Below are 13183 nucleotides of genomic sequence, written 5' to 3' on the forward strand. Positions count from 1 at the left end.
TTCTTTTGTAGATTTTGGCAGAATGGGCTGGGAACATATGTGGGGACCAGGGTGTTGCGCAGTGAAGCCATCGTGATGCCTTTGACTTGACTGAGCTGTTCCCTGTCTTTTTAGGGATGTACACAGGCAGGTGGTTGTGGTAAAGGAAGAGTCTCTACACTCCATCTTGTCAGGTAAGCCCTATGCTGGGCACTTCTCTTCCCCTAGGGGCAGAGTCTCAGGTCTGATACACATATGGACCATGGTCTCTAGTTTATGTGGAGAGCCAGACTTAGGGGATAACCTGAGACTTTGAGTGAGACAGGACAGAATTTATGTAGCAGGGAGGCATGCTTTCTGGGCAGATAATTAAATGGGTCCCTATCAGAATGGCTTGACTAAAGCACCAAGCATCAGTATATAGATTATCTATCAGTGGTCCAGAGGCTTAGAGTTGGGATTGTAGGAGCCAGGGCTCAGATTTCTCCAGTAATGAATATACATTCATGCTTACTGATTAGAACTTAATACTGTGGTATCCCCCAGGAAGTGATATGACGGTGTCACAGATCTTACTAACACAGCATGGAATCCCAGTGATGAACTTGTCTGATGGGAAAGCATATTGCTTTAATCCATCACTCTCCACATGGTAAGATGCTGCCTCCCTGTCCTGTCCTGTTCTTCCTGGGACTGTGTCTATACTGGACACCAGGGCACAGGTCCTGGGTCCTGGTAGTCAGTCCTGCTTGGCCTTGTTTCTTTTGACCTTTCACTGACATCATGTATATGTCCTACTATCCCTGTAGGATACTGTGAATCTTGGCTTCCCTCCCTTCAGAGTCTGTTGTAAGTCTATATTGTTTCTTGGAGCTAGTTTTATCAGAACAGATACTGAAAAATGTTTGTGGCTCTTGCTAGACTGGCCTCCTTCACCGTCAACAAATGGGGGTTCAGCTCTGTGATTCCTTTGTTAGTAGTCAATTTTGTAGGCTTAACTGGACCAAATGGTCTTTGTGACTTACTGAGACTATCAGGCTGCTGTTGTGATATCTCCTTTGACTAGTTTGGAATTTGGAACCACTTTCTTTATTTGTAAAATCTCTGTGTACATTAGAGATTTTTAAAAATGTGTGTATGTGTGCATGTGTATATGCGTATTTTGTGTGTGTACAGGTGGATATGTGTGTAGGCGTATGCACATATGTGCATGTGAAGTCCAGAAGATTCATGTCTGGTGTCTTCCTCTATTGCTGTTCACCTTATTTACTGAGGCAGGGGCTCTCATTGAACCAAAGTGTGTTGCCTTCTAGCTCGTTTTTAGTTTTATTTATATATTTTTTATTTTCCTCAATATTTATTTGTTTTTCAAGACAGGATTTCTTTGTATAGCTTTGGCTGTCTGGGAACTTGCTCTGTAGACCAGGCTAGACTCAAACTCACAGAGATCTGCCTGCCTCTGTCTCCTGAGTGCTGGGACTTAAGGCATGTGCCACCACTGCCAGGCCTAGCTCCCTTTCTGTTAAGAGTAGCCTGGGCATAAGTTCATACTCAACTCTGAGATTTCATTTTTCCGCTAAAAAAATAAAAGACAGCAGCCGGGCATTGGTGGCCCACACCTTTAATCCCAGCACTCGGGAGGCAGAGGCAGGCAGATCTCTGTGAGTTCGAGGCTGGGCTGGACCGACAGCCTCGAAAACAATACAGAGAAACCCTGTCTCGTAAAAACCAAAAAAAAAGAAGAAGAAGAAAAAAGACAACAACAAATCTCTGCTACCTTCTTTCTCAATTGTAAATACTTGTATATCTGTGTGATTATTGTAGTGATGCAAAGAATTGATCATTTAAGAAAAGACAAGCCAGGAGGTGGTGGCGCAGGCTTATAACAGTACTTACTCAGGAAGCTGAGACAGGAGAATCCCAAGTTTGACTTTTCAGAAACCCAGAAGAAGGAAAAGACATATCAGCTTTTTGTTTTGGTCCTGAGCAAGTGGGAGAACTGTCTCATCAGGAGGATTCCAGGCACAAGAATCTGAAGACCTTGTATTGCCCAGCTGATGGAGCAGGGCCAGATCATACAGGGCCATGGGCAGTCACAGCATTGTGTGAACCAGGCATTGAGATACATTTCATACAATGTCAGTGAGACTCCTCTCATCAGCCTTGCCTTAAAATAAGCATTTATTAGACTCATGACTAGAAAACCTGCCAGCAACGGGCCTGTCTTAGAAGACTGTGGCTCTCAGTCTCCACTGGTATGCTGCCAGTGTGGTGGGCAGGGCTTCCTCTGCTCCCCTGATCTTTTCGTCTTCTTGTTTTCCTGACTTTTGTTCCTTCCTTTGCTTTCTCAGGAACCTGGTTTCTGACAAGCAAGATTCACTGGCCCAGTGTGCAGACTTCAGGAACAGCCTGCCATCTCAGGATGCCATGCTGTGTTCAGGACCGTTAGCCATAATTCAGGGCCGCACCTCCAAGTATGTGAGCTGATTATCTTGGCTACTGCACCAGTTCTGTACTGGGAGGGAACTGGGTCTGGTCCCCGATTGTTTCCTGGGTCCTAAGTGCTCTTCAGTGCAGAATGGGTTTTTAGTTTTTACGTATGCCAAGTATGTCTCAGGGATGGCCCCATTACTTCAAAGGTCCAGGTGACAGTCTGTGAGGGTCCTAAGGGTCATAGATACCCATTTGATACAGGGTTTGGGAATGGATAGGCCTGTCGTTTTAGGGACCTAAATAGCAGGTATTGGGCATGGTGCTTCTGGAATATCATGATGCCTAGCTTGTGACAAGGGATAGGGAAGCTGGCACCTGTTGATAGATTAGTTAACTGATGGATGGATGGGAGGCCTTGGACAGCTTATTTGCCTTCTCTACTCTTCCATCTCCGCTCTGGTACACCAGGGCACATGGGAGCAGCCTCCTGACACCCCTGTAGTACACCCTGTCTTATTGTGCCTGTCTTACTGGTCTCTGCAGCTCTGGAAGGCAAGCTGCCCGGCTCTTCTCTGTGCCTCATGTGGTACAGCAGGAGACTACATTGGCCTACCTAGAGAACCAGGTTGCCGCAGCACTTACCCTGCAGTCAAGCCACGAGTACCGCCACTGGCTCCTCCTCTATGCTCGGTACCTTGTGAATGAAGGTAAGGTCACTCCAAGGAAGGGTGTCTGTTGACAGTATTTTTCTCCCTCCTCTAAGCCCCTTATGCTAGAAAATCCTGCATGCCCCCCAGTGCCTCCCTGGGTGGTCTAGTCCACATCTACCCCACCAGGGCTCTCAGAGTGCCTGTGTCCTCAGAGCATCACCCACAGAGAGCAGGGTATGTTGGAAAAGGACAGTGCAGTGACCTCCGGCTACCTCTCACCCCTTCGCAAATTCCCATCCTGTCTAATCAGTCTCCTCTCCCTGGCCACCAGTGTGTGGCACAGACTGGCCCCACCAAAGTTCTCCTGTGACCCACACAGCCCGGCTCTGCTTCCACAGTTTCTCCACAGCTTTGTCCGTTGTAGGGATCTAGCAGAGTCACTGTCTCAGTGGTAAACAATAGAGCAGAATAGTTGTTTTTCACTGTATCTATGGTAAACATCAGAATGAATAGATGTTTTCTAAAAGTACTTTGACCTTGAAGAAATCTTGATGGAAATTAGTTAGTGATTGTCTTCTGTGATTTATAGAGTTGTTTTTTTGAAGCAGCTTTACAGCCTTTAGTCACAAGATGCTCCTGGCACACCTGGAGCTCTTAGATTATTGGATACACAATAAGAATAAAGTGGCAGGATGTGATGTTTTCCTTCAGAAAACGTAGGCCTAAAATTCATCTTGTTTTCTTTGATCATCTCATGCAACACAGAATATCCAACATTTGTCTCTCATCATCTTCCCCATTTTGATATGATTTAAAGAAATAAATCTAAGTATCTAAAAGATAGAAAAATGTACCAGTTGTCTTCAAAGTGACTCACAGAGTTATTATCTCGTGCGTGTCTGAATCAGTCTGAAGGTATATGTTGTTAGCAAGCCCTCTAGTCACAGTAGACATTACTGTGAGCTTACCTCCCTCTCTGACTCTTTATGTGCTTAGTCTGTGGTCACTGGCCTTCCTAGACATGCTGACCCCCCCCCCCTTACACCTTGGCTATGTCACTCATGTCTTAGGTTGTGTACCCTACCCCTAAGAAATGTGTAAATCATGTGAGATACTCTTCACTTCTCTAGTCCCTCAGATTCTAGTTTCATCCTTTTCCTTCTCTCCATTCCCTATGGCTTCAGCTATTTAAGCACTGCCTAAAATGTTGCCTCTAGACTTTCTGGTAGCACCACCCATACTGTGGTGCCAATGACTCTTGAAGTTACCATATTCAGTTGTCATTCTGTAGTCAGCTTCCCAATCCATACCCTCCCTTTTGAAGTTGCCTCCCTGCTTCTGATCTCTTCACTCCAGCTGCCAAAGTTGCTCCTGTTAACCCATTCCCCTCCACTAGTTTCCATGTTTTCACACAACTTTTCACCACTGAGCTGCTCGTGTCTTACTTCCTTGGGCCCAGCAGACAGTGAAGGTGCTATCTATCTTGTCCAAGGACTGATGAATGAGTGAAAAACTATTCATGTGTCTGTAGGCCCCAAACAGCAAGAGATAGATGTGTTTAGCCCATTGTAGGCAATAAAATATTTGTTCATTCAGTTTGGCTATGTGTAACAACTTAGCATATTCTTGATTTTCATTTCCTCTAATATGTGTTCCTGTTTTTATTTTGATTTTCTGTGTTTAGGGTTTGAATACCGACTCCGAGAAATATGCAAGGACTTGCTGGGTCCAGTTCACTCCTCCACTGGAAGCCAGTGGGAGTCAACAGTAGTGGTAGGTGCATTTTTCAGTCTTGCCACAAGAAGTATATTGCATTTCATAAAGGCAAAATTTTGCAAATAAGACAGAGTTGAGAGTTCTTGCCATGAGGATCTAGTGTTTACTTGAGCCACAGTGTCGGTGCGATCCTGGAATACTGGCACTGCACACCTGGGCAGGAGTTCAGGAGGCATTAGTTACACCTGTGCTTAGAGAAGTGGCCTACCAACACGCTTGGTGTGGCAATATTGAAGGATCATGTCAGGCCTAGTGACACATGCCATTGATCCCAGTACTTGAGAGGCAGAGACATGTAGATCTCTGTGAGTTCAAGGCCAGTCTGATCTAAATAGATAGTTCAGGCCAGAACAGCATAGCTACATAATGAAACCTATCTAAAATAAGAAAGAAAGAAAGAAAGAAAGAAAGAAAGAAAGAAAGAAAGAAAGAAAGAAAGAAAGAAAGAAAGAAAGAAAGAGAGGGGGAGGGAGGGAGGAAGGAAAAGAAATCATGTCTTGTCTTTGTGAGGACCAATGTCTCTACTAAGGAAGCACACACAGGCAGGAATGTTAACAAGCTGCTCTGAGCTTGAATTGCCCCAGAGGCTAGACTGTAGAGAAGGACATTGCAGATGAAACTCCTGGATGAGGAGAAGCAGCCTGCAGACCCGGACCAAACTTTGTGGTGGAGGTAATGAGGAAGGCAGTAAAGGCTTGCAATATACATGGGGTTACATTGATGGACGCATAGGAGGCAGAGAAGGTGATGTCAGATGATGGGAGACACATGCAGGATAGACCTTTAAGCTTCCTGAGGACCCACGAGTCAATGGTAAGTTGGATTAGTGTGGTAGCCATGGAGAGGAGCAAGGAGAAGCATCCTGTATGCATTTAGTAGTAGAACCAACAAGGCTTCGTAGGTGGGTGAGTTGTGTGGAAGGAAAAGAGATAATGAACTTATCACCTTCATAGTTTTTGGTCTGACAAAGATGAATGAGAGTGTCTTTGAGTGAGTTGGAAAAGGAACCAACTGGCAAAGGCTAGGAGGGACTATCCAGGAATTAGCTCTCAGCTAGCACCTGCTCTGCCCAGGTACATTTTGGCATGATATAACCTCAGTGTACAAGGCTGACCTAGTTCCCTTCTTGTAGAGAAGGATAGATTTACATGTGTAGTATGTAGGATGTTAAAACAAGGAACGATACAGTGGATAGATGGATATGGAGATTAGTGGGATGCTATTTCATACTGAGGGATCTAAAAGACCTAACTTCCTGAGCAGAAGAAACCGGAAAGTCATGCACATGTTTGAAGGAAAAATATCCAGGTAGAGGGAAGAGCAAGTTTCAGTTTCTTTTCATCCCACAAGGCTTCGAGTTTGTATACCCACAGGCACGTTTAACAACTCTGACAATAGGGCGTGCATATCCCTCAGAGCCAGGAAAGCAGATAAGATCTTGAGAAAAGTGAACACCTCACACTCAGAGGGGACACATGACTTGCAAAATGTCCTGGTGAACTTAAGTCTTCGAGGGGACGTGGCTTGCACAGTGTGCTGTCAACTGATTAAAGAGGACTGCTCAGTGCCACATCTAAGGGGAAAACTAAACTATAGTGTGAGATCCAGCTCTTGTTGCTGACACCTTGGTGAGAAAGAATTTCCTCTCTTTGAGACCTGTTTGAGATATAAAGCACCCAATATATATTCTGCATACAGCCAGATCCATAGTAACAAATATTTCGGAGTTGATCCATAGAATATTAATTGCTGCTTCTGTAAAAATGATGAAGGCTCACAGTACCTGCCCTCAGCCATTACTCATGTTGCTTCTCTTCCTTCCGCCCCATCAGCTGGGGCAGTTCCTGCATCTGAGTTGCCTTCCTCATGTGACCTGGCCTTTGGTGGCTCCCATTTTCTGCCTAAGTTCTGGGCCTTCTCTGCCCTTGGCCAGTGCCTTCTGCCTGGCTGGTTCCCATTTGGAACTGTTGTTAAATTTACTCTCTGGCCTGTGCGGCAGAGAGCCTACCTAGTAACGACTGTTGCAAATGTCGAGCAGGCGCCAAGGGAAGAGATACAGGAAGAATACCAGATGCCACCCCTGCCCCTAAGTGCCTTATTACTCCAGGTTACCCTGCAGTGCTTGGAGTAGGAGAACATCTGAGGGACAGCAACCCTTAGTCCTGGTATGCCACCTGCCCCACTCTACAGGGAAGTGTAAGCTTAGTGAGGACTGTTAGCAAATGTAGGGCTACCCTGTCCTCATGCACACTCATCTGCTTCCACCTTTTAGCTCTCTGGGTTCATCAGGTATGGAGTTCTGCCAAGCCAGGAAAGGTGCCGTGGTCTGGACCTTTTCTGCCACTTCCCTCAGCTGTTTCTCTTGTGTCTACAGGGTCTGCGGAAGAGAGAGCTGCTGAAGGAGCTGCTGCCAGTCATCGGGCAGAATCTCCGATTCCAGCGTCTCTTTACTGAGTGCCAGGAACAGCTGGACATCCTGAGAGACAAGTAGCCTGCCTTGGCTTGCCCCAGCTTCGGCAGGGGCAGAGCCACACTCTTGCCACTGCAGGTGCCAGGGGCTAGCCCCGACCTGCCAGGGTGGTAGTGGAAAGACAGAACTTGGCAGGTGTACTGTGCTGCACAGCACAGGTCCAGTTCCCTGGGTGGACATACTCTATGCCCCAGGCCTGGGATAACTCCAAGAGGCCAGCTTGTCCCTCCATACAGGCCCAGCTGTGGACCTGGAGCTGGGACTGGGGCTGTGCCTCGCTGCCTTGGGGCCAGCAGCGATCTCCTGAGCCTGTCTTGAGCTCAGCCCCAAGGTAGACACTGGCTCCTGCCCGGCAGGTGCTGTGCTGCTTCCGCTTTGACGAATGAGCCATTTGTGAGAACAAGAGCCTGGGAGCGTTAGGGGTCAATACGGTCAGCAGAAGGACCCGAAGCCTGTGTAAAAGCAAAGCTGTTCTGACACATGGACTATTTTTGTACTAGAATTTGCTAACTTGGAATATGGAGTTTCTTTTGGTCGATCAGGATATCCCTATAAGTTACTTTGGACATTGGTCACTTGTAGGAAATTTAAACTCTAATTATGACAGCTACACTGAAAAAAATAATTGTACTGAAATTAACTTGTCTTATCTTCATTTGGTTTAATTTCTAAATGTTTGTAAAAAGAGACACTTTGTGTGTTGGGGGTGGGACAAAGGGGAGGGCAATTTTTTTTGTAAGTGTAAAATAAATGAACATGCATTGGATACCAAACCACTTTCCTTCCTTGCCTTTTCCTTCTGATGTCCTATCTGCCCTCACATGAGTCTTTCTCCTGCTGTGGTAGTGACAGTGTTGGAGCCTGAAAGATCTTCCTGTGTCATCTGATGCCTGCCTCCCACCTGCCCCATGTCAAAGTTCATCTTTGGTATGTGGGAACCACTTATGTGGTCGTCCAGCACCTCAGGCTAGCCTGGGGCTAGCAAACAGGCCATCTGGCACTTTTTGTCCCCCAAGTGAGGCACTATGACCCTTGGTGCCTCCACTATTGTCATTCTGGGCTTCAGCTGGTTGTGATGGAAGATGCAGACTTGAGAATACTGAATTATCAGATGCTTAATGTGGTGACGAATTATCAATGATCGTAACTTTAGCATTTGGGAGTCTGAGGCAAGAGGGTGAACACAGGTTCAGGGCCAGCTGATACTGTGCAGATACTCTCTCTGTCTCTGTCTCTGTCTCTGTCTCTCTCTCTCACACACACACACACACACACACACTCATACATTTTTATCATACACACACATACTATCACTCACACACTGTCTTTTTCTCACATACACACTCTCACACACACAGGCACAGCACTATCACATACATACACATACATACACTTTCTCTCACATATACACTTTCACACTTCTATGACACACATAATCACCACATACTCTATTTCTCACACACGCTGTCTCTTTGTGACATACACACACACTCTTACACTATCACACATTCTCACACTTTCACACATACACGAACACTCACACACACTTGTGCACACATGCACACACACACTTGGAAAAGGATAGCAGGAAGCTGGAAGTTTCTGAGAAATAAGCAAGAGTCTGATCAACAAGCTCAGCTGGAGGCAGCACGCTCTTCTCTGTTTCACCCAGACTATCATTGGTGCCCTGTCAGAGACAGGAGCCCTGTGTTTGGAATCAAAAGACCTGAGAGACTGACCTGACCCTACCCCCCACCTTGAGTCCTTCCCATTTGTTTTCTTATCTAGGTCCCATGCCTAGGTAAGACCCAGGATACGGATCTGCTGTACAGACAGCATGAGGAGCCAGCCTGAAAGGGGGACTTGAAGTCACAAAACAAACAGCCAAGAATTCAGTCAGGCAGTTCTGTTCAGCTGCAGCAAAATAGCCACAAAGATGTCCTTGGGATGTAAACCAGACTTACCCCAGCCTTTCTTTTTCTAAATCTGCTAGCAGACAGGTGAGGGTACCCTGTATAGTTATGAGGACTTGAGTCATGTGGGCAAAGTCTTTAGCAATTATTTCTCACTATTTTAAAACTTTACTCATGTGCCTGTGGTGTGTACGCTATGGTGCTTCTGAAAGCTAGAGGACAACTTTGAGTGGTGGTCTTTCCACTGTGTGTGCTTTGGGGGATTGAACCCAGTCTAGCAAATCCACTTTTTCCCCTTACTCTTCACTGTATTTTTTTAATTATATTTTTTTAGAAAAGACCTTGCTTCACATGTCAATCCCGGTTCCCTCTCCCTCCCGCACCTTCCCCCCACCATCCCCACCCGCCTCCCACCCTATCCCCACTTCCGTCCACATAGGGGATATTCAGAATCTGTCACTTTGCTCAGGGCAGGGTCCAGGTCCTCCCCCCAAGAGTCCAGGCTGGGAGAGCATCCCTCTTTGTGTTATGGACACATGAAGTTCATTAGTATGCCAGGGATAAACACTGATCTACTGCCCAGGGCCCCATAGGTAGCCCAGGCCTCCTCACTGACTTTCACAGTCAGGGGGTCTGGGTCAGTCCCATGCTGGCCTCCCAGCTGTCGGTCTGGGGTCCAAGAGCTCCCCCCTTGTTCAGGTCAGCTGTCCTTGCTGATTTTGCCAGCCCATTCTTTACCCATTTAGCAAATCCATTTCTACCACCACCATTTGTAGCAGGTAGAAGCCAGAGACTGCTATTTCCAGTCAAGATGGATAGCAGACCAGATTTACTTCTGCCCGAGGGACAAGCAATGAGGCAGTTAAATTCATGAGACAATGGTTTTAATACACAGGGCATGAGAAAAGGATGGGGGCTGGAGTATTCATCTGGTAGTGCAAGACACTAAGTTTGACCTTAAGTATCATTTACATAAAATGATGGCAAATACTGAGCTCTAAAGTGCTGAGCTTGCATGGAGAGAGTAAGAGAGGTGGGACACAGGAGCGACCAGGCAGCGAGAGGTAATGGAGAGTTCAGGGACCCTGACGGTTCCTTCAGCTAAACACTGCCTAGCACATGCATTGAGGAAGCTCCCATATGGGCAGACCACTGGGCCTAACCAGAGATTTCAGGCTTATTGTCTTGTTCTCATGGTAGCATAACTATTACAAGTATTTCTCATATTGGAAGTTGTTTGCCCCGACCCGCAGGACATTCAGCGTGGGGACTAGGGACACCTAGGAGAAAGATGGGGGGCAGGAGATACCAGAAAGGATGCCAAGACAGGTTTCTGATCAAGGCGACAACTTTATTTCACCCCAAATGGATTTATGTAGGGGAAGGGAGGAGGGGAAGGAATGGGGGTGTGCTGCAGCTGCATTGAGCCTGGTGGAGCAAAGGTCAGTGGGATGGGTAGGGCATCCTGTGTCCTCTGGTAACCTAACTGCAGACTCTAACTTTATCTTTCACATTTTTCCTTCTATGGTACAAGCCTACACCCTGGTGACTAGGCAGATAATCCACAGGTCTGTTTCCTCGGAACTCGCTTGCTATCTTGAGAGGAGGTATTTCAGCAATGTGACCTGGAGTCACGTCTTCTCTATGGGGAGGGCCTGATAATGCTATGGCTGAATTATGGCGAAGGCCCCCAGCATCTCCCCCTTTCTGGTTAAACAAAAAATAGATGCAGCCAGAGTGTAAGTTACCCGAAAACCACAAGGATGATGGAGGCTGTCTTAGGATCGATCTGAGAGGCTTCCACCTTACCTGTCATTGGATCACTTTGCCAGCGGTCAAAGCTCCTGACCTAGGGGGTGAAAGCGTCAGAAAGTAGCCCGTCATCGGTCAGCCATCAATAGAGGTGGTTATTTATTTTGTGGGTAAAGGGGCCTTCCAAGGTCCCTGGCTGGGGCTGCATGGGGGTCATGGATTATGTGCCCCAGGGAAGTTTGTCTCCGTTTTGCTATGGGAACATCAGGCGAATTTTGCCTTCCTCCTTGCCATCACTTTCATCAGCCCTCTGATAAAGACCAGTCTCCTTCATGGCCAGCCTCTGATAGTGGATCTGGATAGGCCTTGTGGCAAGATTATCTACTTGCTGTTTAATAAACTCTGTCAGGCGCCTGAGGGCCCATGGGCCAAAAGAAATAAGTAAAACTAATTATTATACCAACTCCCCTGTTGCTCTCTCTCTCTCTCTCTCTCTCTCTCTCTCTCTCTCTCTCTCTCTCTCTCTCTCTCTCTCTCTCTCTCTCTCTCTCTCTCTCTCTTTCTTTAGACCCTCTCTGTTTTTCTTCACACTATCTATGACTCTCCCTGTTTTGTTAACAAAGAAACAGATTCCTCTTTGATTGAGAGCACAAGGAATGGAATCCTAGTGCCTTCTCCAGCAGCTCCCAGCCCCAAAAGCACATCTTGTTTAGAATAATAGTTAAGGCGGGGAATTTAGGAGGTAGTAAGGCCCACCATTCTCAGGAATCAGATAAGAGAAGGAGTTAGTATGGGGAGGAGAGTAAGGTTGCAGAGGTGGGAATGTGTTGAAGGAATTTGGAAACTGGGTTGGGGAGGGGACTATGTAGAGTCAGGAACACTGGTTCAGCATGCTTCATTGGAACTGGTTTGGACAGCTTTCAGTGGTTTCAGGTCTAGTTTTTTTTCTCTGCTCCATGCATCCCACCAGTCTCCATGCATCCCACCAAGTTTTTGGCAGCCACAAAGCTTTGTTCTTTTCCTGTAAGAAAACACAAACATTCCCTCCACCCCAAATTGGGTCTTTTCCACTGTCTAGTGTATGGATGTTTTTATCTGACCAGAGCAAAAATCACTCGAGTTCAATCATGTCAGAATCTGTCTGTAGCAGATTGTTTACTGGCATCTACATTTAAAAATCTTTAAATGAAGAGTGCATGATTTAATGCGTCATGTGGAGACAAAGGTGATTTTATAGCCATTTTTGCAGTTGGTATGTGACTAAGGTTCATTGTGGAGTATGTCTGAATAGGTACTCCCATTCCTATAGATCCAGTGGCTAAGACCCAATATTCCAAGTCCCACCAACAGGGGGTGAATTAGATGTCTCTCTTATGTCTAATAATCAGATAATCTATGGGCTCACTTCCTGGAATAAACTCTACATCTGGGAGAAGGGTAGCTAATAAACATAACCCTGTCCAATTTGTAGGCAACATGGAATAAGCCATTTCATTTTTGCATGTAAAAACTTACCAGGTGGGGATTTGTGACATTACTATTACTCCCCCTTTTTAGTTTTATAGAAGTTGCATTTTTAGAGCTGGGCGTTGTTGGCGCTCGCCTTTAATCCCAGCACTCGGGAGGCAGAGACAGGCGGATCTTGAGGCCATCCTCCAGGATGGTCTACAGAGCGAGTTCCAGGAGAGCCTCCAAAACAATACAGAGAAACCCTGTCTCGAAAAAAAAAAAAAAACCAAAAACAAAAAAAGAAGTTGCATTTTTAAGGAGCTATGAGCATGCTCCACAGCTACCTGAGGACTGTAAAGAATACCTGTTGTGATTAATTTTTTACTGAGTACAAAATAGCTGAATGCCTTATTAGAATATCCAGACCTATTGTCTGTTCTTTATCACCCTTGGAACTTCCCATGTAAGCAAAATATTACAAACAGTGACCCATAACATGCTTGATAACTCTCTCAGTTTGTGTGGTGGCCATCAAAAAACCTGAATACCTATCAACTGCCATGTGTACATATTTTAATTTGTTATATTCTATAACACGAGTAATCATCCATTTGTCATAAATGAGTAGGAATTAGGCCTCTAGGGCTCATTTTTAAATTAGTTACAGATAGATATTGTGGGCACACCTCATTGTTTGATGATTTTGACAAGCAGTCTCTCTAGTTAAACCAAATTGTTTACCTAGACTTTTGCTATTTTGA

General features: G+C 45.9%; 1 protein-coding gene across 3 annotated transcripts in view; it reads left to right on the forward strand.

Moving 5' to 3' along the window:
* LOC101831864 (protein HIRA) overlaps positions 1–8074 on the forward strand; it is a 72330-nt gene extending 64256 nt beyond the window's left edge. For all 3 annotated transcript variants that reach the window (XM_005077501.4, XM_021231465.2, XM_013118737.2), the window contains 6 exons: positions 115–173; positions 526–631; positions 2331–2453; positions 2956–3119; positions 4747–4835; positions 7213–8074. In XM_005077501.4, coding sequence (XP_005077558.1) covers positions 115–173; positions 526–631; positions 2331–2453; positions 2956–3119; positions 4747–4835; positions 7213–7329 — 658 coding nt within the window. In that variant the 3' untranslated portion in view covers positions 7330–8074. The remainder of the gene's footprint in view (positions 1–114; positions 174–525; positions 632–2330; positions 2454–2955; positions 3120–4746; positions 4836–7212) is intronic.
* Positions 8075–13183: the final 5109 nt, after the last annotated feature.

The sequence above is a fragment of the Mesocricetus auratus genome, unplaced genomic scaffold, assembly GCF_017639785.1.
Source record: "Mesocricetus auratus isolate SY011 unplaced genomic scaffold, BCM_Maur_2.0 Super-Scaffold_100008, whole genome shotgun sequence".
Taxonomy (NCBI): Eukaryota; Metazoa; Chordata; class Mammalia; order Rodentia; family Cricetidae; genus Mesocricetus; species Mesocricetus auratus.